Genomic DNA, 27,534 nt, shown 5'->3' on the forward strand with positions numbered 1-27,534 from the left:
TTACCAAGTCACCAAATCGCCTGTTATTCCCACTCCTATGATCACACAACGATAAATTCAAGGATGAAAGGCGCGGTCGAAATATATAACACTTACGGGGAATTGAAAACGTTCCACATATCAATTTCTTGTTCCTTTATATTAGGGAAAATGTTTTAGCCAAATATTCGTTATTGAAATTCTTCAGAATTGCCAACTCATATTCTTCTCTAATCTTGCACTATATGGTGTTTTTTTTTTTTTTAATGCAATACATTAGAATGTTTGCTTTGGTGGTAATTTAACCAGAGTGGAAATGGTAACAAGTCTTTGAAAGATTGTTAACCTCCAAATACAATTTTGAAAATAGGTTAGTTAACTATACAGACTACATCACACAGAATATGAACGATATAAATTGCCATGACAATGGCACGGCTCTTTCCGGTTTACTTTATTAGAGTCATCCATTAAATTTTCAATGCTTTCAACTTTCATATCTTGCGATCATAATGCATTATAATATGGCTTTAACTACGTTACGCTGTTATGAGAGATATTGTCAGACATATGCGACCGATTACTTGTGCAAAATTGTCGGTAAATATCTGCGCATGCGTGTTACTTTGTGATAAATTTGAGTAATGATACCCGAAGCGAGTAAATAGAGTAGCAATACTGATTTCTGGCTTATTATTCCGTAGGATGGCAATTTGGTTATGATTAAAGCATTAAAGCAATATCAGAAATATTTTATAAAGATGTCAATTCTTTTGAGCCGTTATATGTTTGGACTTAGTATCGTGGTTTGTTGGTTCTGTCAAATCTTGCCAGTTGTTGGTAAGAATGATGAAGTATATGTGAATTGCTCATCTCCGCTCTGTGCCTCTTCAGAATTAAAGGAGAAGATACCTCTATACATCGGGGGAATTTTCTCCATGTCTGGTCTTTGGGACGGGTCTGGGTGTCTGGTAGCAGCTGAACTAGCCCTGGAACAGATCAACAACAGATCAGATATTTTACCAGACTATGAGCTCAAGATGTTGTGGAATGACTCACAGGTACGTACGTATGTATGTGTGGTAAGTACATACCTATAACGCGTTAAAACGATTTCACAGTTCCATAAAGGAGATTGTAATTCAAATTATCATTAGGAAAAATTCGAAGGAAAATCCAACGTCCTAATTTTACAATACTTTTAGTTTTTTCCACCGGATAGCAAAATAGCTACAGAAATAAGGTCTTTGAACTCAATATACTCCTAGATCAATTTATTAATGCAACTATGCTTTCATCCCAATATAGAAATGTTTATAAATAATATTTGTATTCCTGAAATTAAAGACTTGCAGTACCCAGACTGGTATACTCTTACATGGTCAGTCGTAATATTTTCTATATTGCAAATGTTATGGATAACCCTATTGTTGAGTAAGTCCATTATCATTCCATAACAATAGACATGTTCACAATGTGCAAAAGGGTTGTTCCGATTCTTTTTCGTCAAACATCGTAAATATATATATATATATATATATATTTATATATATATATATATATATTTATATATATATATATATATATATATATATATATATATATAAAATAGTAGTGGTCCATACTGATAATATAAAAGATAAACAAGCGAATATTTTTAACAACGACATACTGCTATATTTCGGAGTGGTCACCACTCCAATTGCCTGACGATGGAGTGGTGACCACTCCGAAATATAGTAGTATGTCGTTGTTAAAAATATTCGCTTGTTTATCTTTTATATATATATATATATATATATATATATATATATATACATATACATAGTGTCTCTAATCCTAATTTTATTTTTTATTTTTTAAAAGAATAATTTATATAGATATAAATCATGCCGACAAAGGTTAATTGTTACTAAATTGGCCAACTTAACTCTTTTCATTCGTTGGGATACAACGAAAGTAAAGTTCAGTTCACTAAAGAATGTAAGCTATTTATCACCATTGCTGACGAGACAGAATGATTAATTGTTCTTTATTGGCTGTTAAGCCTTTTGTTTCTGCTCTTTTTGTTTTCTTAATGCCTCATGTACACGGTTTTACGAGAATTCTTGCTGTATCGGTTCCTAATCCTTTTAATCTTCCCTTTAACTTTTTCTGCTTCGCGTATATCGAGAGCCTTTTTAAGTCGATTTTACGTATAATTATCTATCCGACTTTCTTTTTTTAACGTACTTGTAAAGAATTTCGCTACCCTGGTTTGATTCTGAAGGGATCATAAGCTGTTCTTAATTACCTTAGAACACATTGACTTACTCTTGAATCCAATTAACCATCGTTATCTTAGGAAGTTGGGACATTTATGAATGCATTACGTAATATTGCCATGATCATACGGCTACACTGTAAGGGCATGGATTGACAGTGGATCAAGATGTTTTGTGTCCAGGCTCCATCTTGGGTAACTTCCTTACCAAAATAGGATACCTCATCATGGCCTTGAGAGGTAGCACTGAGGTGGGTGCTTCTATAGGGATGGATTGGAAAGACTTTAATAGTCAATGAAACGAAGAACAATGGATTTTCATGTGCACGCCTGTTGCATCTGATTCTTGTTTAAATATCCTTTTTATGGCGAGTCTTAAATCCTTCTACATTAGCACAGTATGTTTTCTACTTTTCCTCCCACTATGTTGGTATTCCGTTTCCTCTCCAACATTCTTTTCACACCATAATTTTTGCAGTGCAGTATCGAAGTTTGTGCTGTAATAATGTAACGCAAGTACCAAGAATGAAGACCAAATATGAAGCACAAAATAGTTGTCTAAACTGGAAATCTTTTTCCACAATATTATCACATCCAGAAATACTAAGAAATATCGAACATCGATATCTATATTTGAGTCACCCATTCCATTCAGACCAACACATATATTAATAATAACAATACTTATTTTAATATGTTTATGAATGCTAATGATAACTTATTGCCCTATCAATATCGCTTCGTCAATTATAGTTATTAATATGGATTTTTGCATGTTTTGCTTTCAGTGTGATGCGAGTAAAAGTCCCAGGATTTTGTTTGATCATATCTTCAATGAACCAAAGAAGATCATTTTACTTGGTCCTCCATGTTCTTCCGGTGCGATGGTGGTTTCGTCAGCTTCAGTTTACTGGAATCTCATAACGGTATTGTATTACTAATATCTCAAATATTCATACTATTATATATCAACGACTGTTTTTGAAAATAATTCAATCACGATATAATCTACAATACAATGTCATTAAGTTAAATCCATATTGAAAGCACATTTTGATGCGATTTAAGGCATGGTTGGTGAAAATATGGTCAAAGAAAGCTAACAAGACAAATAATGCGCTTATCATCTATATTATAAATAACCTCAACGTTGTTTTCATTGTCTAATGAAAGCAAAGAACGAAGTGTTGTAGCAGCTAGCTGCATGAGGTAGCCGTGGCAGCTAACTGCATGAGATAGCCTTGGAAGCTAACTGCATGAGATAGCCGTGGCAGCTAACTGAATGAGGTAGCCTTGGCAGCTAACTGAATGAGGTAGTCGTGGCAGCTAACTGCATGAGATAGTCGTGGCAGCTAACTGCATGAGGTAGCCGTGGCAGCTAACTGCATGAGGTAGCCGTGGCAGCTAACTGCACGAGGTAGCCGTGGCAGCTAACTGCTTGAGGTAGCCGTAGCAGCTAACTGCATTAGCTAACTGCATCAGGTAGCCGTGGCAGCTAACTGCATGAGGAAGCCGTGGCAGCTAACTGCATGAGGTAGCCGTGGCAGCTAACTGCACGAGGTAGCCGTGGCAGCTAACTGCTTGAGGTAGCCGTAGCAGCTAACTGCATTAGGTAACTGTATCAGGTAGCCGTGGCAGCTAACTGCATGAGGAAGCCGTGGCAGCTAACTGCATGAGGTAGCCGTGGCAGCTAACTGCACGAGGTAGCCGTGGCAGCTAACTGCATGAGGCAGCCGTGGCAGCTAACTGCATGAGGTAGCCGTGGCAGCTAACTGCATGAGGCAGCCGTGGCAGCTAACTGCATGAGGTAGCCGTGGCAGCTAACTGCATAGGTAGCTAAACTGCATGATGTAGCCTATACTCTCATCACTACTGATGTTCTAACAAGTGATTTACATAAGTATTGTTATTTCCTCCGATTGTTGTATTAAGCATCGACCTCTGTCATAATTCTGTACTTTAGTATTTTAGAAGTATACAAACTAGCATTGTAAGGCTTCGTCGATTGTAAATTCATTTGACGAATATAACGCGCATCACATCAATGATGACACTGAGCCAATTATGAAAACCGAACACTTTAACTTGCGTTCATTCCAGAAATAAGCGGTGCTTTTAACGCATGGCTGAACATGATAGATATATAAATCTATGGATGGTTTTAAGATCTTTATTATCTTTCTGACAGGTTATTTATTCAGCTCTGTCGCCTTCTCTATCAGACCGTTCGAAGTATCTTAATGTATACCGAACCGTGCCTATTGCATTACGCACCTACAACGACCCTTTAATATGGTTGATGAAAAGATATGGATGGCGACGTGTGGGGTATCTATCGATCAGCAGTGAAAGCTTCCTCGAGGTACTTATTCACCGCCGCCACCCCACTTTTAATTTTTCCATTTATAAAAAGAAAGAAATATTTCTATAAGACTGTAGAATGAGCACAAGGGTAAGAATATTTCACGTGTAGGATAAACTTCATTTTTATCGCAAATAGAAAGATTTGAGACGTATCGCATGTCCAGTACTGTGTTCGGTTCGTCGAGCTGTGGTCACGTGATTAATAGTTCAGTTTGAATATCACAGAGCACTGCCAGTGCCATATTGTGAAAGATATTTTAATCATTCCGTGTTTGCTGTTCAAACTTGAAATTACAAGTTTTGAATGGGCAATAAGAAATGAGATAAAAATTTAAAATTGTATCAAAGCTTCCATAATTATCACATATTCTACTTGAAATTAATGAACTAAAATAATGAGAAATGAAGAGAAATACTGTAGTAATATAATTATAATTGAAATATTCCAATGGTATTTTATAGTTGTATATATTTGGAAGGTAAGTGAAATTTATTATCACCTTGTTTTATTTATCTGGCACTGACACTTGATCTCTCTGAGTCTTGTCGATTCCGAATAAACACATACATCCCGTGCCATGCACTGCGTACAATAGGCCTATTCAGTTCCGCGACAGACACGTATTGGCAGCACTCGCTAACATTATATAATGTTGCTTGGCAACAGAGGTATACTTACGGATATGTAGAAAGGACATCACTATGACGACTTACAATAGTTAACCACCGGCAAGAAACTCCGTTTCCGTTTTGTCGTGAAACACTAACCTACCGAAACAGTTACAATGTAAATAAAGCAGTTTTGCAATCTTTGTAAGGGTTTTAATTTGAATAATAAACCGTTTTAACGAGATAATAGCATAATGTCATAAATCTTAAAATAAAATTGTGTGCAGCCACTCTCTTCCATCTTGAAAAAAAAGGTCTTAACAAACATGAAATTTGCCACAAATATGAGATGCACTAAGTTACCGTACAAGTATTGAAGCGTCAAACTTCGGATTATCGGAACCAACTAACGAAACACTGTTCTGATAAATACAAGGGCTTTAATGTAGCTTAAAAACAGTATTTTCATATTTTGACGTAAATTTCTAGTATTGTACAGAGTTCCCGTAAAACATTTATTTTACCGTTTTTTAATTGACTGGTGTTTCTCGACAAAACGGTTAATTTTCAGAAAGATATTTTAAGGACTTACACGCAACTTCACAATTTATTGTTTGATATTTCTAACAATATTTCTAAAAATAATGCTGGTTTTGATATTTAGGTACATCCATGGTTTGCTTTTTACGTGATTTTTTTTCAAAGCGTGTGCTAAGAGCAGCCTAATACTGATTAAACGGAGTCACCTTTTTCTTTATTGCAGAACTATTCAGCGATGCTTCTGTTTGGTTTCACTTGAAAAATCCTTTGATTCATATGACTATACGCATGATTACATTGATTCATAGCATCAATAGAACCCTCTAAAAGCTTTTTTCAAGTGACATGCTCATCAGAACGTGTACGATCTAATTCATGATTGGCAAACAAAACTCCGTTTTGAGTAATAAGAGTCATAGGTTCTCGACGAAGAAAAAAAAAATCGGTACGTTCGATCTGTAAAATAACAAATTATAGATCTAAATGAGAATAAGAGTTTTACTAATTGAACTGACTAAATCTACACAAATTTAGAGGAAATGTTATCAATTTCTAGTTTATATCTGATATTCATATACTAATGCCATTTTGTAAGTTTACATAGTTCTTCTTGTTATACCCATAGCTATGATTTTCGTTTCTGAATTCGCAGGTTCAGCGCAATTTCATCACTCGTGTGACAGAGTTTAACGCTACGGTCATTACCGAGGTAGTCAGTAACAAGGCCCAAAATCAAATTGAAAATTTGCAAGTAAGTTTGAAACATCTATTTATCTATCAATATATGAATTTGTAAACTATATTCTGCCATCATTACATATAATATATAGGTCTGACACCATGCGGGCTGATGTTCAAAGAATAGCTGTAAAAATACACAGGATCACCGACAGGGTCTCATAGGGTCAATCGTGGTAACGCAATCCTCATTGGATCGGGCGAATTCAAATTCTTCTGAAACATAGTTATAACGACCACGCGGAGTCACACCCCTTTCATATATACTTAATGGGATCATAGTGGGTTCATTTCATGGACCACATGCTAACTGGGATCTCTGTACTAATTCGTACTTGAAATGCTGGTTTAAGGTCGACCCACTTGCCACATGCTAAATGGGATTTCTGCACTACTACGTACTTGAAATGCTGGTTTAAGGTCGACCCACTTGCCACATGCTAAATGGGATCTCTGCACTAATACGTACTTGAAATGCTGGTTTAAGGTCGACCCACTTGCCACATGCTAAATGGGATCTCTGTACTAATACGTATTTGAAATGCTGGTTTAAGGTCGACCCACTTGCCACATGCTAAATGGGATCTCTGCACTAATACGTACTTGAAATGCTGGTTTAAGGTCGACCCACTTGCCACATGCTAAATGGGATCTCTGTACTAATACGTATTTGAAATGCTGGTTTAAGGTCGACCCACTTGCCACATGCTGGAAGGGATCTCTGTACTAATACGTACTTGAATAGTTGGTATAAGGTCAACCACTTGCCACATTTTCGATGGGATCTGTGTACTAATATGCACTTCAAATGCTGCATGGTTTAAGGTCAACCCACTTGCTGCATGCTGGGTGGGATCTCTGTACTAATACGTACTTGAAAGGCTGGTTTAAGGTCAACCCACTTGCTGCATGCTGGGTGGGATCTCTGTACTAATACGTACTTGAAAGGCTGGTTTAAGGTCAACCCACTTGCTGCATGCTGGGTGGGATGTCTGTACTAATATGTACTTGAAAGGATGGTTTGAGGTCAACCCACTTGCCACATGTGATATGAGTTAAGGCAAACTTAATAAATAAAAGATAAATTTACTTTCATGATGCATTTCCATACATTCGATAAATTTCCATTACATATATCTCTTTCGCGACAGAACGGCAAATCTCAATATGAAATCATCCGGAGAACACATTTTTTACTGCTCTCCTTCTTTTACAGAAAGAAGATGTAAGGATCATATTTTCATACGTTATAGAAAGTCTTGCCAGAGTTATATTTTGCGAGGTAAGGAGAATCGATATATTAAAATCGATGCTTTTATCAGATCGAAAAAAAACTTTTTGTTTCTCAACTGCAAGCCGTATGTATAATATACTCTTTACAGAAGCATTACACTTAAAACTGTTATTATATAGCAAAGTACTGAGTAGTTAACAAAAATGGAATGTTGCTTGCCTATGACAATTGACAGGGGTCCAAAATCCACATATATATATATATATATATTCAATATATTCAATATATTCACCTATGTGTATATATATATATATATATACATAGCTGGTTACGCACAATGTCATGTATATGTACACATCTCTCCTCTGTTTCTTACTCCAAACGGGCTCATGGGTGTTTCCGTTCTCATAAACACATTAATTGAATAACTTCTTCTTTCATATATTATATACCTGATTATAAAGTTCATTATACACCGTTTGTAAACTTTTATATTACAAACTCAATTTCACTAATACAGGCTTACAAAGTCGGTTTCTATGGAGATGATAAAGTATGGGTGCTACCATATTGGTACAGGAATAACTGGTGGCAGCTTCAGGACGATAAAGTGGATTGTTCAGAAGAGGAAATGTCCCAGATTGTTGAATCGTCCCTAATTCTAGGAATCGATGTGTCCGTAATCAGCCCATTGGACAGAACAACAGTTGCCGGAACAGTTAGTATTGTATTTTGTCATGTTTCGTACCATGTGTGTTTATTTATTTGTAACAGAAACACATTCAGCCATCCTCAAAACTTTGGGTAGGCACGAAATTCATCTTGCAGTCCCCATTGAAACCAAAAACACTCAAAACGCGGGCCTCATTTAAGTTTGTTCTTACTCCCATGGAAATATTACATACATTGGATAAAAAAATCTATGTGAGCATCGTTCATATGTTAATGAGTGTATCATATCACAGTTAGGATTATTTTGTGTATCCTATCATAGTTAAACCTGTTATTTTGTGTATCCAATCACAGATAGGCCTGTTATTTTCTGTGTCCTATCATAGTCAGGCCTCTTATTTTGTGTCATATCATAGTTAATCCTGTTATTTTATGTATCCAATCATAGTTAGGCCTGTTATTTGTGTATGATTTCACAATAAGGCATGTTATTTTGTGTATCCTATTACAGTGAGGCCTGTTATTTTGTGTATCCTCTTACAGTTTGGCCTGTATTTTTCTGTATCCTGTCATAGTTAGGCGTGTTATTTTGTGTATCATATCACAGGCCTGTTATTTTGTGTATCCAATCACAGTTAGGCCTGCTATTTTCTGTGTCCTATCATAGTTAGGCCTGTTATTTGAGTATGATGTTACAATTGGGCCTGTTATTTGGGTATCCTATCACAGTTAGGCCTATAATTGTGTATCCTATCACAAAAAGGCCCTTTATGCAAACTCCCCAAAGTATACATATTTCATGTATTTGTTCCTTCGGTCATTCAGTGATTTATAGTTGAAAAAAAATGTTGCGATATAAAATTTAGAGAGCAACAGTATAACGGGGATTTGAGAAATGTCTCGTGTGCCGCAGGACATTTGCGAGATAGCCATTTGCAGCCCGCGAGCCGCACGTTGCCTATCTGTGCTCTAAATTGTATAGACATGCTCGTGACGAGCAACAAAGATGTGGTGCATTTGGAAGGTATCACAGTTTACACGTCCTATCAGGGGAGCCTTACATTGTGTTCAAATGTTATTTCATATGTAGTGCACGACAAGTAAAGCTGTACGCTATTATATAGTCTTGTCATAAAATTGTGGTATTCGATACAATATTTTGACTGAAGGGAGTCTTTAAACTCATCATGTATTTCATCTAAAGCGGTACGTGAATATTTATCAGATTTGCCACATGTCACAAAGATAGTAAGCACGAATGTGACTCCGCGTGCATGTTATCGGTCATATGACGTAATACTTTTCTTCTTTGTTATTTTCGATTCAATAGACCCCCGCTGAGTTTTTAGAAGAGATTGGAACGCGCTTATACTATCCTCAGTATAACGCTTACACCGCTAATAACTACATGGCCTACACTTATGATTCAGTCTGGGCTATAGGATTAGCACTCAACTACACCGCGAAGATGCTTCTCGACTCAAATGAAACCAAACATCTTGAAGATTTCACCTACATGGACAACGAGCTATACAATCACTTATTTGATGGATTAGCAAAGGTTGATTTCTTTGGTGCTTCTGTAAGTTGACTATTCAAATCTTCAAGCAGATAATTGTTGTTTTCATCTCTCTGAAGAATTGTTAGACCAAGTCGATATGCGAATATTCGGTGGTCCATTATGACGGCGCTCTTCCACTTTAGTTGTTAATATACTTCATTGTAGTTAGAACAAGCGAGTTCAGAGTTGCATTGCGCAATCGAGGTCAACAGGTCAAATAAGAATACTCTCGTTGAGACGAGAGTTGTCTGTTCGCGTAACCACGCTAACTGAGCACCTACAGCAAACATTAGAAATCGCATAGCTTACGTCTAAATTTACTGTTTTTTTCGCTTCGGGATGGATATTTCTACAAGTTTGGAACAGTTTAAACTTTGGAAAGTTGACAGACTGAAGGAATTTTTAAAGAAACGAAAGTTGAAGATGAGTGGCCGAAAAGAAGAGTTGGTTGCTTTAGCGTATGCTGCCGTTCAGATGAACATTGCTGAAGTTAACATAGCAGATGGCGAAATGAAAAGGCAGATGACTACGCATCGGTACTTCAGGTTGAAGGAGAGACCCTGTCGATCCTTTTTCGGATTTGCCACTTGCATGGGAAGGCGAATTTGCAATGAAAAAATGGCCGCCTTGCATGTTCATTGATATTGCGCATTATTTTACCAGTATTGATAACATTGAACTGAAGCAAAGACTGATGACGGACTATAAAGACTAGCAGATATACCCGCATATAAAATATGCCAATATACTGTGGTTGTATAGTTATGGCTGTTATGGCTGTAACTATGGCTGCTCTTTGTGAAATTGTACCGACTGAAAGGTGAAGAGGCATTATTAGATAGAATTAGGGGCAGTGCCTGTGGCAGGGAGGCGGTGAAATATTGGTCAATTTTTTGACCAATATTTCATAACCAATATTTCATGACCAATATTACATGACATTACATCTTTGTCATGTAATGACAAAGATGTCATTACATCCTTCAGACAATGTAACAAATGAGAACATATATCTACATTCACTGCAACTAAGTCTGCACCCTTCAGGTAATGTAACAGATGAAATTTGGTACCTGTCAAGCTAAATACAGTAGTCAGTAACATGTTGTCTCTTTACTGTGGCTATCACTAAGCATTCACTGTTCATAGCATACTGTGTATACCATTGAAAACTACAAAGCTTTTTATGCAAGATTTTTCAGTAGAACACTTAACCCCAGTAGACTATTTACAGTACTGTCCTTCTTGAAAAGTCATATGGTTATGGCTAAAAATGGTCACGGTCACACTGAATTCCTGAATTCGAGAATAGCTAAGGATAATGTGTGTACGGTGACGTCCCGGTCACACCGAATCCGAGAATAACATAATTCGCTCACTGTTTGAGGCACATGTTCACTTGCAAATTGAAGGGCCGATCACACAACTCACCAATCACTTACTAATTGTCCCGCTACTGCCGTGGCGTGTAGGCCTACATCTACAAACTGTACAACTTCGTTTCATTTAACGAAGTGATTATTCGCAGGGCAGCCCGGCGAATAACGTACACAGACACCGTATTCGCAGGGCTGTGACGATTTTGAAAATAGGTTTGTTAGGTTTTGCTATTGATACCAGTCAGTTTAGGGGCCTTGAAAAAGCCAACCTTTTGGGCCCAAATAGTCTTAGCCACTTCATAAGCTAATTTTTGGAGCCCAGCAGTTCAAGTTTAAAAGCTTATTTTAAGGGATTCCCCAAAAGCCGATATTGCCTGAAAGCCAGTATGGCAGTGGCGGCGGAACCGGGGGGGCTTGGGGGGGGGGCTCAGCCCCCCCAATAAAAAAGTTGAGGGGGCAAATGCATGATAAGCCCCCCCAATATTTACCAAGGCTCCGAAACGTGCATCTGCCCATTTTTCAATGCATACTTGTCGATCTGTCCGATGCACACGTATACTCTATAGGTGTAATAATTTTAGTAATTGCTGGGGGACCCTCGGCCCGTCCCCTGGCTATAGACCACATTGTCACCCCAACCGCGTCTTCACGCCCCGTGAAAAGTGGAAGCAGTGAGTGTGAGTACCGGTAAGCGTAACACAACTTCGTCTTAGGCCAATGACTTGCCTCATTTCAGCCAGTTCTCCAACATCCCCTTACTTAGTGGCGGAGCGTCCATATATTCAGTCAGGGGGCGGATGCCTCCCCCCTGACGGACTCAAATGGACTGCTGGCGCCCTTTTCAGCTTTTCACTACTTTTTACTTATTCGCGATTTTTGACTATTTTATTGCGCTCTCATATACCTATTGACATTTGTCATATTCTGTTGGTGTAATTTTCCGACAAAATGGCGACGACACCTATTTATTCTCCGTTTATCTGCAAATTAGCAAGGCCCCGGAAAGGGTCATTTCCTGCAATCTAGGGAGTATCTTTACTCAAAAATTTCTGTACGCTCCGCGCCAACCTGTGGTGGCGCTCCGCTTAGATAGTGTCGAAAGCGCCCCTACAGACCATTCTTGCCCTCCCTGACCAATACTCTAGCTCCGCCACTGCCCTTACTACACTCAAAAACATCTTTGCGAGTACACTTCGAGTAATAGCTACTCTCTTAAAAAACCATCGAATATACAAATTACAATGTTTTTACAGACTTTTACGTGCAATCTGAGAAATTGCAGGCTTGAGACCCATATTTTAGGGCTAGGTATTCGCAGCATAAAACACTCGGGAAGTGCCGTTTCCGGCCATCTGGGGGTTTGAAAAAAACCAAAATTTTCTTGTACGCTCCGCGCCAACCGATGGTGGCGCTTCGCTTAGATAGTCTCCACACATTAGCCCCCCCCCCCAATAATTTTTCCGTTCCGCCGCGCCTGCAGTATGGTCAAAGGTGTGACACCCCCCCCCCTCCCACACCTTTACATGCAAATGAGCAGTCACTCTGCAAAAACAAAGGTGAAAATGATCGAGGGATGACATTTTAATGTTGGCGGTACTAATGCTAGACTGGTTCAATCTTAAGGCCCTAGGCTCCCAAAACCAATCCTAAAAGCATTAAGATAGGAATCCCAAAGGCCAATAAATTCCTCAAAATATAGTGGCTCCCAATTAAGACTCTCAAAAAGATAGCTGGTGCCCAAAAGCAAACTCGAATAGCCCCAAAAATTACTGAGCCCGTTAACCCAGTCTAAGGCTGCCCTGTGAATAAGATTTATGTGTCTGGCTATTCGCAGGGCAGCCCTGTGAATAAGATACTTGTGTCTGGCTATTCACAGGGCTGCCCTGTGAATAAGGTGTATGTGTCTGGCTATTCACAGGGCTGCCCTGCGAATAAGCCCCACCTTCATTTCAACAACTTTTATACCGCAGCGCTACGTCGACGAAGGAGCGCAAATATCACCTAAAACACAAAGCTCACGATGCGAAAAACAATCTGTAATGGATATTTCAAGATGATTTATTCTTAAGTTACCAAAACGCGACAATTATACCAAAACTAAACCCCCTTAGGACAATAAGAAAAAAAATTATGTCTTTTCCGAAAATTGTAGTCTAATTGAGCAGCAGACGACTGAGAAAAGTGATTTCAAACAATTATAAGCTTAGCCAAATTATAGTAAGGATGGTAAAGCCTTCAGGCTATTTGGAGTCTGGGTGGCTCGGGGAGCCCAAGTAACGTTCGATATTTGGTGTAGCCTAAGTCACGTAGTACACATAGGCCTATATATTGACCCGCAGATAGTGACTGACGGTAAATCGGTAATAATAGAGTTTAATGTGCTAATTTAATTGTTCACATATGATGTTTTATTGTCGGACACGTCTTATTTCTTTTCATTTTTCCCTTTCTTTCTTTCTTCCTCCCTCTTCATGTTTTTGATGTCTGTTTTTTAATTTTTTTTTATCTCTGCTCCAAAATTTCCCGCGAGTGACGAAGAATTATTTTTTATCTCTGCTCCAAAATTTCCCGCGAGTGACTAAAATTTCCCGGGAATGGGGTTCCCATGTTACCTACTTTTTCCTTTATACACGTTTTTAGGTCTTAAACTCACCGAAATATGCACTTGAAATAAATTCCGAATGTCGCAGTAACCCATTCTTAGTGCGATTATCGTTATGAAAAGCTGTCATTGTTTACGTTTTCCAAGGATTTCATTCTCAGTTGACCTGACCCCAAGTGAGAATCGGGCATGCGCACTCGTAACTCTGAACTCGCTTACTGGTTTAACATTAACTTTATTGTCATTAGATCCTGCACAAAATCTTCTGATAGTTCCACAAGTTATCCTGCAACTTCCATATTTTGGTATTTCGACGAGTTGAGCATGTATCATCATTTCACACAGATATATGTCTGTTGTCACCTTGGTATCCCTTCATGGAGATACACGATATATCTAAAATAATTCCCTTCTTGTCTTTACATCCTATACAAATTCAAATTCAAAGTTATTTTTAATATGTTATTATAGAAATGATACAGTACAGTAGAATAACAAATGAAGGGCACAGAAAAACAGAATTACTAATATCCAAGCTGGTGAACATATAGAGACAAGCAAAACGCCTCAAATACACGAAATATAAATACACAGAAAAGATAGACAAGACCAAAAGGACAGGGGGGGGGGGGAAACAATGAGGAAAAGACAAGAAAGATATCCTGCATTCTGTGATTAGAATACTGATGTCGATCATAGCAAACTATCTTAAGGATGTTGACAGGTTATGGCTTTTGAAGCAGAAGAAACAAAACAGAACTGTGCATACTATTTTACCACCTTGAGTACAAGTGAGAGTACAAACTCAGCATGGTCAGTGCGCGTACAGGTAATAATCATGCTAGAATACTAGCAAGTGTAAGTACTCGCTACAAAACATAAAGCAACATATTCGTTTATTAATCTCAGGTATTTGTTACCCATAGATTTGTTTCTCTTTCTATCTATGATTTACAACTTAACAATCACTTTAAACAAGAAATCACGACGGTTCGGGTACTAACCACTACATTAAGTGGTGGAACTGTTTTAACCATTGATAACTAATTTATCCATACATTCCTCTCCTGTCGCCATATTTTACAGGGTGACGTCAGTTATTCTAATGGAGAACGACTTGGAAACTCTGACGTCACACAGTTAAGAGGTATGACTGCTTTAGTACTTAATAATACTACATGTACAGACTGTCTATTAAAATAAAGCAGTTTAAAAAGGTTCCGACCATTTTGCCACTTTTAGTGTTTTGGAAATTATCCTTTGAAAGTCTAATGCTTATTTATCAAAGCGGATGGACTCATAAGTTTGGCAGCTCCACAGAAGCACCAATAAAATCAGCAGACACCAAGAATGCTTATAACCGTTCGTATGCGTGTGCGTGTGCGTGTTTGTATCAAAAATATCATTTAGCATGCAATGAAGAAATGGTGGTATATTTTACCCTTGGGCGTTACTTTAATTCTAAGAATCTTTTGTCTTTTATTAATATAACAATTAGTCCTGTACTATGCTGTAGTACTCGAGAAGTGACATCACCAGTAAATTTGCCGTAGCGATCATTTCAGATACTTAAATGCAAACATTTCAAAATATCGAAATCAAACCATCTCGCAATGTTAATATCTACTCGCCATGCCAACGTCTTTTCGATAGGCTAATCGTTGTTCTTGAAGAACTGTCTTTCCCGGTAAAAATCGTGTTCATACATGTGAAGAAGGTGAGAAGATTTACAAGGTAATAATTTATTTCAGAAACAGTGCAGACAATTCGTGAGATGTCTCAACAGATTATTACATCTTGGACACAACAATAAGAACTCTGAATTAAAGGATGTGAAGACTCGCGGACAAAGAAAAGTCTCATGCCGGTAATCTGACCTAGTTTCGAATGAGGTGTAACAGAAATGTTAAACACCACCATCGTACCCAGAAAATACACACACAGCTTGCTACCGTCGGTAATTAGACAGCTAGGGTCAATACCCACAACACAGTGTACATAGCAGCGATGGACATCTCAGGTCTAGATAAAAGATAACAAGGTATCACGTTTCATTACTGTCTGCATCTTGTAGCGACAAGAAGAAAACTTTACTTGCAAGCAACGGAAAGTTAACTTTTCAGAGCGCGGCACGCGGTTTGGGGCGAGTCTTCAATGCCTTTAAGCGCTTGGTTGTATCTTGTCATGGGTGTACGGTCCAAAAGCCACTGGCGTACAGTAAAGCTTCATATCATTTGATCAGATCATTGCTGAAAATGAAACTATGAGTTATTGTTTATTATATCCTACATTCCCTTCCGATTTCTAGGCCAATGTCCATTAGATTGGATCCTGTTTGAGAGAAATTGTTACCAGTTTGTTCACAACAAGACGGCAAACTGGGACAGGGCAGTGACCTCATGCCAGAACAACAATGCGTACTTAGCTGATGTATCAGAAACTGAAATAGACTTAATGAGAAAAACATTGAGTTTACCTTTTAATTTGTCATCATTTGAATGGTAAGTATCTTAAAACACTAAGTAATAACAATGAATACGTAAGTATTAACATCAGTATAAGAAAGAGCGATGGTAAGTAACATCGATTTCACTGGTGATGACAATGAATATGATATTGATTATGGATATGACCAACGATATATATGATTATCTTTTGGTTCACATAAACAGATGTTTTTCACGAGAGAAAACTTGATCATACTAACAATAAGAAAACATATCCCTGGCTGTAGACACGAAAACTACTGATGCTCACACGGAACTCCCAAGATTCACGAAACATACTGATGCTCACACGGAACTCCCAAACTCACGAAACATAATGATTCCCACACGGAACTCCCAAGATTGGGTACACAGTAACATCTGCTGACAGGTCTAACACGTGTCAGGGTGTTAAAACACACTCCAGTTTATACTGATTAACGGTTGCCTCTTATTCACAGTACAAACTGATCAAGCCATTTACATGGGGTCCTTAAGGACTTAGTGATTCCTTGCGATTGGGCGTGGGGGTTGCTTGTGCATCATAGGTCATTGTGGGAAATTGTTTGCGGGTGAATATTTTGTTGGAGGAGAGGTTTGTTATTTTATTGCTTTTATTAATGATGCCATCTTTTTGTCACTTCTCAGGTATGTTGGTTTTATTGTCAGCGGGATCGCAGGTTCAGATCAAAGGGTCCTGACGGATCTAATGCAGCGAGTGATTAACTTCAAATTTACTGACGATATCTCAGGAGATTGTATCTTCCTTGATCTAGGTAACGAGAATATCGTTAATTTCAAAGCTGGGAGATGTCTGGTGGAAAGGCCTTACATTTGTAAAGTTAAAGCAGGTTTGCTGTTTTCTTATTTAATTCTTAGGAATATCACATAATTACTGCGACAATCATGTGACCGATTTAATAGATTTTCTAATGGTAATAAATCGTTTTTTTCTTCTTCATTATACTGGGAGACAATATGATGTTTAGGTGGGCTCCATTACACAACAATATTTGTCCTTTACGCAATATTTCGTTTATTGATAAAATCAAAATGGTATCAAATTAAGTTTAAGAATCTTTCGAATGAAGGTATTTGAAATAGAACTCTTATGGTTTAACCATCAGTATAGTACGAAAGATGAAGTTAATGTCATAACTTTTGACTCTCCATACAATATTTCTTTAAACGCTTAACTTTTCTGTTATTTTTTTTCTAGTGTTTAGTCCTTCTCCAGTGGCTGTATATACAGCCGTTACTGATGAAATGATTTGGAGAGACGAAATTATCTGGTCAGGTAAGAACTCATTTCGAAAGTCTCACTCAGCTCATGTAGAAGGATCATCCACACCAATGCACAATGTGATCTTAATGAGTGGTAAGGTAGGGGTCGAGTTACGTGTGGATGCAGACCAGTGGTGCAACGCTCATAATGCGGTATAACATATGTATATAAAAGGGAAGGGTAGAGATAGTGACGTCTGGTTTTACCGATTTATGATTGGTACAAGATAACCACGTGGTGTATGAGGCGATATGAACAATATTTCCTCCCATTCGTTGTCTATTAGTCATGTATAGTCCAACGATACCGCTGTTCCAGTATCAATGTTGTCCTTTGTATTAGCATGGAAGTCAAATTACCAAGTAACTATATCGAAATATCCGAAGATGAGTGGAGCATTCCGTTTACTTTACTTAAACCGTGAATGCGACATTCGCCCTAACATTATTATGTTATTGGTGCCAGTTGACTCTCATTCTCATTTAGATACATCTGATATAGAGGCCTAGATGATTTTTGTGACAATCGGGACATGTATCAATTGCTTCAGAAATGAATATTAATTTTGTGGCAACTGTAATATGTCACATTCCAGTATTTGTAACTAACGTGAGCTATGATTTTACATAAATGGTGCACGCTGTAGTGATTTTTTTTCTTTTCAATTAGAATAAACTTGAGGTAAAGTTATCTATTTCTAAACATTTATGTAAATTCCTCTTTGTTCTTAGGTGACGGTAACGTTCCTCTTGATGGTTCAGTGACTGTACCAATCACCAAAGAAAGAATAGAGAGACTTATACCTTCATATTTACACATCCTAGTGATGGCATTAGCTTTGTCTGGAATGTTGTTAACATTGGCGATCATTTTCTGTGTAACATGGTTTTTCAGAAAGAGGTATTTAAACAGAAAACACTTGTTTGTCTTTCTATAGAATCAATTTCTCGGCAATTGCATCATAACCTTTTTTTTGAGACATCGAAAACTAACATGGTAGTTTTTGATAGTGTTCTAAAAGCAAATCTAGGCATATGACCGATAAACAAATAATTCAAATAACCAAGCACATCCTGTCATGATGCCTCCCTTAACTCGATGTCACACGGGTATAACTGCAGCAACCCAATTCAGCTTGGACGTGGATTGGCGTAGTTCATAGAAACTAACAGAGGGTGAATAGGTATTGCCAGCCGATTCATACAGAGATTACAGTAACTACTTTAAATCTTAAAGTTTTATACCAAAGTAAATACTGGATTGTGCTGGCAAATCTGATAAATCGGTAGCATGTGCTATTAGGTTTACAGTAAGAACTGAGGATATGTGCAACAAATCACAACAACTGCATTTGTTGGAATTACACATATCCTCAGTTCTTACTGTAATCCTAAAAGCACATACTACCGATTTATAGCACTATTCAGTTTTTCCTTTGGTACAAAATCCTTTAAGATATAAAGTAGTAACAGTGTTCTCTGTGTGTATAGGATGGTATTGTTTGTTTATGGTTTCATGATTAAACGACTTTCTGGGTCGACAGTCCGTCATAGATTTTTGGTGTAGATTATTCCGTGTGTGTTTCATTCATTGAGTGTATTTCTCTTCTGTTACAGAGTACGGTACCAACCTCTTTTCGATTACGTAATACTGTGCAGCTGTTTGGTCATGTTTGCTTCGACGGTTATTACAAAGTCTCAAATACTACCACAAATCACTGATCAACAAAACGTGTTTCTCATTCAAGTAAATATGCACTTGTTTCTTAAAGACTAAAGAATATGGCTATGTTTATCGATAACTTTAGATCAACAACTGGACAGATACTTGATCGATGGTGTCATCTACAGATGACTTAATATGAATGAAAAACATTACTTGGTAAGTTTGTTAGTGTCGTTACTCATGAAGTGATCTGATGGGTGACTCTTCTTTATCGAATACATAATATTATTAAACATATCTTCCTAAGTCTCTAATAAATAATCCTTTCTTCGAACGTCCACTTATTTATTTTGTTACATTCCAGGCCCGGAATATATCTACTTCTGTTGGATTTACGTTGGTTGTGGCTTCTCTGGTGGGTCAGATATGGTTCATCTACCAGGCGTCTCTCATCTCAATGTCCAATACTGAGGTAATGTTTCCCTCACGGGCTCCACACCATGTGGCGCAATAGTCGTCGTATAGTAATTGGCAATGTATTCCTGTTATCATTTGGTAGAACATTCGATTTATTTACTGATAGTTCATAGCAACTAAATATTGATGAAACTCGTATTGTAAGTATAGAAAGGTAATGGAATTCGGCGTACTTATGTGTCTTCATAACTTAGCCTGGACTAGTACTTGCCTCTTTTCGGATACAAACAATATTACTTGAACGCATGTATGTCTTGAACATCCGACAATGCACAAATATAGATTATTAATGAACTTAAATTAAATACCGTTTACATAATAAGCCTCATTAACTATTAACCCAACATACTTTAATTATCTTAGGTCAAACATTGACTCCAGTTACGACCAACAAGAGACCTTACAGCAACCGAACTTTATTGGGGAAGGTGGAGGGTGGGGTGGGGGGGGGGCTAATAAAGAGATTTATTGGGGTATCGAATATAAATAATATCAACCTTTCGATGCGCCAGCACTGCCTAAAAAGCTCAATAATTCATGCTTTAATTCTTTTACTTCTGTCACAAAGATTTGATAAACTTGGAGGGTTTTTGACCATAACATGTCAATTAGGTGATTAATTCTCAAGTTATACCTTATCCCTTTATTCAGAGATTTAATACGAGGATAATATACATACTGATAGGGGTTGCTCTTATAATCGACGTCATTTGCCTGCTGATTCTTCATCTCTACTACCCAGTAGAACTGACCACCTTCTCTCTGGGACAAGAGGTAGGTCTGTTAATATGGTTTGGGCATTACATGTCTACCCCCCATTAGAAGAGTCTTTCCCTCTGTATAACAAGAGGTAGTCCATTAATATGTTTTGGGTATTACATATCCACCACTCATTAGAAAAGTCGTTCCCTCTGGGACAAAATGTATGTCCGTTAATATATTTTGGGTATGATATATCCACCACCCATTAGAATTGTCTTTCTCTGTGGGTGAGAGGTAATCATCTATATTTATGTTGGTATTTCATGTTTAACACCTAGTATATGTGCCATTCACTCTAGAAAGTACGTATGTGCATGAATATGTATTGGCATTGCATACCTACCACCCAGTAGAAGTCCGTCTTTTTCGATACATCTAAAAACATGTTCTATGTTTTACACGTCTAACATACTGGCACAAAAGATAGTCCACCAATACAAGTGACGTTTTAACTTATACTACGCAGTTGGAATGGAACCAGATTCGGAAGGTGGGCCGGGCGCGAATTTCTTTTCTCCTGAACCTTTAGGCCAGTGTACGTGGAGTTTAGCCAGTCAGAGCGAGGCTGTGTTGATGACGTACTACGTGCTTACCAAAGGTTGAAGTGGGGGAAATCACATTCGATAAGTCAACATAATTATTGTACTACAGCAGAAAGTATTGAGGTATTTAGGCCTTGCAATAATGACATTATACTGAAACATTGTGCACAACTTACGTGACGTTGGCATCGGTTTCTTTGTTGAAAAACGGCGATGTATGATCGCTGTCTGTTGTACAAATTTACAATGTCTTCAGATGGACATGACACTGTACTCAGTACTGTAGTACTGGTACAGTAGTTTGTTACGTACTTACAGTTTACATACATGTACACAGCAATATTTGTACACATATATAAGATGACCATGCACTAAAACCATGACATTACTTATAATATCGATTTTCAATTCATAATATAATACTTGGACATAACTTCTTGGACATGAGAAAAAGTGGGGGAAAATCCACTCAAACTCGCGGTCTTTCGTTTTCCACCTTATGTTATTGGAGCGACGCATTTACCCGACTGACCATCTTTACTGAGTAGTATGTCATCAACACAGCCTCGCTCTGATTGGCTAAACTCCACGTACACTGCCCGAAAGGTTCAGGGAAAAAAATTCGCCGGCCGGGCGGGGATGGGCCGTTGGCGGTAGGGACTGGGGGTGTTGGAAGGGCCGGGTTGAAGAAAACGATGAGTACGAGGTAATGATCCGAAGATCATGCTTACTGTACTGTACTGTACTCTACTGTACTGCACTGAACTGCACCTCACCGTTCTGTACTGTATTGCACTGTACGCCACTGTACTGTACTGAACTGTGCTGTACTGTTCTATACAACGGACGTTGTTTACACTTTAATCATTATAACTGTTACTGAAACCATGAACCTTTCTATTTTTTTTTAGACTGATCCAAAGGATCCATATCACGTGATAGAGTATTATGTGACCACATACTCTAACGGTGATGGCTGGATACCCCATGCGATGCTTCTAGTTGACAAAGCCGTGTTGCTTCTGGCCGGTTCATTCCTGTCGTTCGAAGTTTTGCAGGTGAACCATTTAAAATATTTATTATGTGTTCAGTAACTTATTAAATTAAGCAAAATTAACTGCGACCAGATGAACAGTTTGTCTAACAAGACATTCACATATTTTGTCAACAATACTCCATGCGTTTGTTGTTGTGCGTTTGAAAGCAAAGTGTAAACCATTTTATAATATTCTAATGTGGTAATATTTGTCATATCTTGCTTATACTTTTAGGGCACCGCAAATACAGTGGCTGAGGGTAAGAAGGTGGCTGTCTGTATCTACAACATCATCTTGTTCAGTATTTGTGGTCTTGTATTAGTCTTTCTTCTGGATGGTGATCCGATCAGTGCATTTGCATTCTCATCTACCCTCATCATCTGTTGCACCAGCATGACTGTACTGATGCTCTTCATCCCAAAGGTAAGATCATCTAAATATTTATATTTGCATACCCTGAAGTGGTTATCTCCCTCATACTTTTATTGTATTGAATTCAGAGGGAACGTCATCAACACTTTGAGTTCTGTCTTCGAAAGTGAAAGAGACAATTACGATTACTATGTAGTTGAGTAGTTCTTATTTGTTGCTGCATGACAAATGTTTATTACCTTTCTACGACGTCGTCGTCATCTAATCATCATCGTCTCATCATCATCGTTGTCATCTCATCGTCATTGTCATCATCATCATCATCATCATCATCATCATCATCATCATCATCATCATCATCATCATCATCATCATCATCATCATCATCATCATCATCATCATCTTGATCATCATCTTGATCATCATCATCATCATCATCATCATCATCATCATCATCATCATCATCATCATCATCATCATCATCATCATCATCATCATCATCATCATCATCATCATCATCATCATCATCATCATCATCATCATCATCATCATCATCGTCGTCGTCGTTGTCATCATCATCATCATCGTCATCGTTGTCGTCATCGTAATCGTCATCGTCGGAATCGTCATCGTCTTTGTTAGTGTTATCGTCATCGTTATCGTCTTCTTTATAGACATCGTCATCGTCATCTTCATAGTCATATTCATCGTCATAATCATCGTCTTCGTCTTCGTCATCCTCGTCGTCGTCATCCTCGTCAATACAAAATACAAAAATTGTGATGGTTAGCTGGCTGGTTAAATAGAAGAAACTCAATATTGGATCTTGTTTGTGTTAATAAATAATAATCATCAGTTCATTGATAATATGGATTCTGAAGATTACACGACTGACAAGGTGTACTCTAATTATGAGATCATTTCACATCATGTTTAAGCCCTCATGTTTTGCCTTCATTGTTCTCATTGTATATTTAGCTGCTGCTTCTGATGAAAATGGCAGATTCGTCTAGTCAAGATACAAGTTTAGAAGGACTGTCTGGCGACTCCCACCCAGTAAGTTAATTGTGATTTTTCTAATTTGTCAATCTTCAAAATATGTTGTTAACTTTTAGCACTGAGCTATTTCTAAATAACGGTTTACATGCGAAGGATTTTGAATAATTGCCCAGTGACATTATGGACAATGTAATTTGTACAGGGTTTTACTAGTGAGCTTACTAAATTGGAGTATGTGGTCTTACAATATTACCTCAGACGTTTTTTAAACATTTATACTGTTGTTATTTTGTAGAATGTAACGTTTCTTGCCTTCGTCTGTACAAATGATACCTTGTATTTTCTTTGTAGACATACAGTTAGGTAGAATATGTTGGTAGAAAATAAGTTTTCTAGTAGTCTTAAACAGTGGTAAGTAATTTCTGTCACTTTTTCATTTTCCTTGTCATCAAAAGATATATTTTGGATTTTTATTTATTTATTTACTTGTTATTAACTTTTCATTCACAGTCTACCTCCCACAGTCGTAAAAACAATATTCGCAACAGTTTAAACCTTTCGAAGAAGGAGATGGAAGAAAATGCTCGCCTCAGAGCTCAATACGAAAAAGTAAGCTTCTTTTTCCTTCTTTTTCCGGTCCTAAATCCTTCTCTAACGCTTATTTCAAGCGAGATGAGCGATTACTCTCACCACTTTATTAATACGAAAAAGATCAATTGGAGATATTTTCTACACATGCAGTGTAAGACAATTTGATAAAAGGTACAGAAAAAATGTAAATATGATGTATAGTCCCATAGGCTTAGAACCACATTTATTCTTTATAATCGGATAAGTATTAGTTTCAAAGACTAATATCTTTATAAATAAATCGTTGAACAAAATGTGTCATTCGACAAACTTGTTAAAAACGGAACATCAATTAACTAGAATATGTTTGTTTTGCTACAAACGAAAAACTTTCGACCTTTAACCCAAACTGCAATCCACTAATGTAAATTCTTTGTGTTCTTTCCTATGAGGTATATTTAGTGTTTTCCCCCTATTTTGGTGTCCTGAAAATTTAAACAAAAATCCCCAATAATAAAAGTAGTCGAAATAGCATTGTTTTTTTACAATAATTCAATTAATCACAAATATGTAATTAGTTGTATTAAAGTCTTTTCATCAGCTTTTAATTTTTTGTAATTTATTGGCATAATGTTTATCTATTATCTTCATTTCCATCTATTGTAGCTACAACACATTGTTCACAAGAATAGTAAGGCAGCTCGGGGAAGCCAAAGCGAGAAAATATAGGACAAGGAGCAAAATATTCAGAGATTGCTGGTGACCAGAGCTGTGTCAGAATTCGAGGATTCATGAACCGTAGAACCCTAGACGGACCTTTGATATTCTTGTAAAATTACAATATTTAGTCGCACAAATACTTTAGTCAAACTGCACTGTTACTTAGGCTTGTCTGTTAATGTATATACCACAATACTTGTACATGTTTGGAGAAATGCTTTTGTACTAAGCAAATGCCAACACTAATCAAAGGTCAACAGCACCATCTTATAGATCTGATAGATATGTCTAAAACCACTCTTCTTCAGATTCATGGCTACAGTAATTCATTTAGTTGTCATCGTTACCGATGTGTATTTTTTCCTTAGCGTGGTTAAAGGGAAATTGGTCGAGGTCGGGCAAAAGTCAATGCTGCCCTCTCCCAAAGGTGTTTAGGGTGCGACCTTTTATACACGCATCTTTGCTTTGCATACTTACGTAATCGATGCATACTTACGTATTATGGGAGTTACATGCGTCATGCCTCTCCTGGTTCAGAGTGGCGTCGCATGTGCTCTCGTATCAGAAATCCTTAGTAGTATGTTAGGATCCTATTTGTTTTATATATAGGCATTAAAGGGCTAGATATCCTAACTGAATACCTCTTTTAATATCACATTATTGATATTTGCTTTTAATGTGATATTGCTATATGCTTGTGCCTGTGATTATTGTTGCCTATTGTGCATTTGTTGTTTTGCTTATTTGTTAGAGTATCTTGATTTAGAGTATCGTCTTTGAAGAGTATTCTCCATGGGTTATCATTTTGTCGGTATATTTATACATTTTCCAGAAAGCCGCCGTAAACCCCAGAAAGCCGCAGTAAACCACAGAAAGCCACTGTAAGCCCCTGTATGTCGCAGTTTGTCATGCGGTTAGTTTTGCCCGGCAATGGTTGCAAGTTGAGCGTTATTATCATTAAGAATGTAATTGTTGTCAATCTTACTCTATATTTTGTTTCATGTTACCAAATGTTATTTGTTATAATTATTCATTATTGTGCATTATTTATAAGGGGAAATATAAACGTATTGTACTCATTGACAGATTATCGAACCAGTTTGAACGTGATGAACTAAGTTACGATGTGGATCTTATTGAGCTAAGGTGGTTTCATTTAGTAATAAACAGCATTGACTGCTTTACTACGAGACATTGGTGGGTGGCACTTGCTTGAAAAGCGCTATTACATCTGAAGAAAAATTTATGTAACCCTTACCCAAGGATTTTGCATGGTAAAATCTTGAGTTGTACCCACGTGTTATGAGCCAAGAAACGCAAATCGTAATTTCTCAAGAGGAATCTCATTTAAAAACAACATGAAGCTATCGTTCATAGAAATGGCATAATTGCTTTGCTGCCTCTGAACAGAAGATTAATTGGACGCAGTATGCTATAGTGAAAGGGAAATGATATTATCCTCTTTTTTTTTACAGTTTACCGTCTTTGGAATTATTTTGAACTAGGCTTATTCTTTACAAAGTATGGCTTTCCATTGAGTAATGTGTCTGACAGAAATATTAAGAGTGAAATGCGTGTGGTATGATTTAATGAAATACAGCAGTTATTGGGTTACTTTTGTTGTCCTTTCTACCTCTCCCTTCAACATATTGGAAAAGGATTTATTGAAGTAATGTATATTGTTGTCGGAGGCAAAGCATGATGCAATCAATTATGTTTGGTTTAATTGTAGCCACCTATGTTTTTAAGTAATTCGTCTAAATTTAATCTATACTGTTATAGCTTAACATTAAAACGTTAATACAAATGAACCTTTTGTAATTTCTGTTTCGTTAGTTGATTGTGCTTAATATATTTATTTGTATGAATCTGCTTTTATTAATTGTATATTTTGTGCTAATTATTGTTTAAATTAGTCTAAATGTTTTAGCAATATATAGAGAGTGTTACACCAAACATATGTCTTTTATATTGATTTACTTTCAAGATAGGCTACATGTTACCAAAAACGTTATTTATAACCTATCAATAATCAAGTATTTTATTACACAAAGACACCACCATAATTGCTCCCAAAACGAACATTTATAAAAACGTTAGGAAAATAACATTATGACATTTCTAATTTGTTAGATGAGTATATTTAATGTACATATATAGCATGAATCTTCATTAACAAATTGTATCTTGTTCCCTAATATTTGATTAAACTATTCTTAATTCATCACCTAGTAAATATATCTCTGGTGACTTGACATAGGCTTACAGGCTATGCATCGCAGTCAAGTAGGCATGAATTCTATATTTGAAAGCGTTTTCCCAGATAATCTTCATCTATGGCATGAAATTGCTGGTGGCGTAATGAAGTCATGCTCAGTTTTCAAATTGTCATAATTAATAGGGACAGGGCTTCATGCAAGTTTGCTAAAGAAAATGCTAAATTGAAGTAATTGCATTATCTGTATGGATAAGCACCAACACTGAAGATTGAGGATGTTAGGTTGCACACTCACAATTGAGTTCTTGTTCAAATCTTCAAAGCTCCTGATAAATCAACATTAAAACAAAAGTGACCGTACTATGGAATAACAATATGCTAGCAAACTTCTGTTAATGTTAGTTGATAAGCATCACAATTTACATTGCATCTGAGATTTGGTTCAGTTCACCAGCAAAAA

General features: G+C 37.2%; 1 protein-coding gene across 1 annotated transcript; it reads left to right on the forward strand.

Moving 5' to 3' along the window:
- The first annotated feature begins 634 nt into the window (after window positions 1–634).
- Window positions 635–27,534, forward strand: LOC139972075 (gamma-aminobutyric acid type B receptor subunit 1-like). The gene is made up of 20 exons (XM_071978976.1): window positions 635–1,040; window positions 3,031–3,168; window positions 4,431–4,604; window positions 6,408–6,506; window positions 7,710–7,775; window positions 8,248–8,445; window positions 9,730–9,981; window positions 15,028–15,088; window positions 16,250–16,442; window positions 17,076–17,278; window positions 17,647–17,724; window positions 18,444–18,612; window positions 19,329–19,458; window positions 19,742–19,849; window positions 20,506–20,628; window positions 22,070–22,216; window positions 22,430–22,618; window positions 23,546–23,623; window positions 24,077–24,175; window positions 24,803–27,534. Exons 1-20 carry the CDS (start codon window positions 699–701, stop codon window positions 24,863–24,865), a joined length of 2,910 nt encoding a protein of 969 aa, XP_071835077.1. The 5' UTR covers window positions 635–698; the 3' UTR covers window positions 24,866–27,534.

The sequence above is a fragment of the Apostichopus japonicus genome, chromosome 8 (genome assembly GCF_037975245.1).
Source record: "Apostichopus japonicus isolate 1M-3 chromosome 8, ASM3797524v1, whole genome shotgun sequence".
NCBI classification, from domain to species: Eukaryota; Metazoa; Echinodermata; class Holothuroidea; order Aspidochirotida; family Stichopodidae; genus Apostichopus; species Apostichopus japonicus.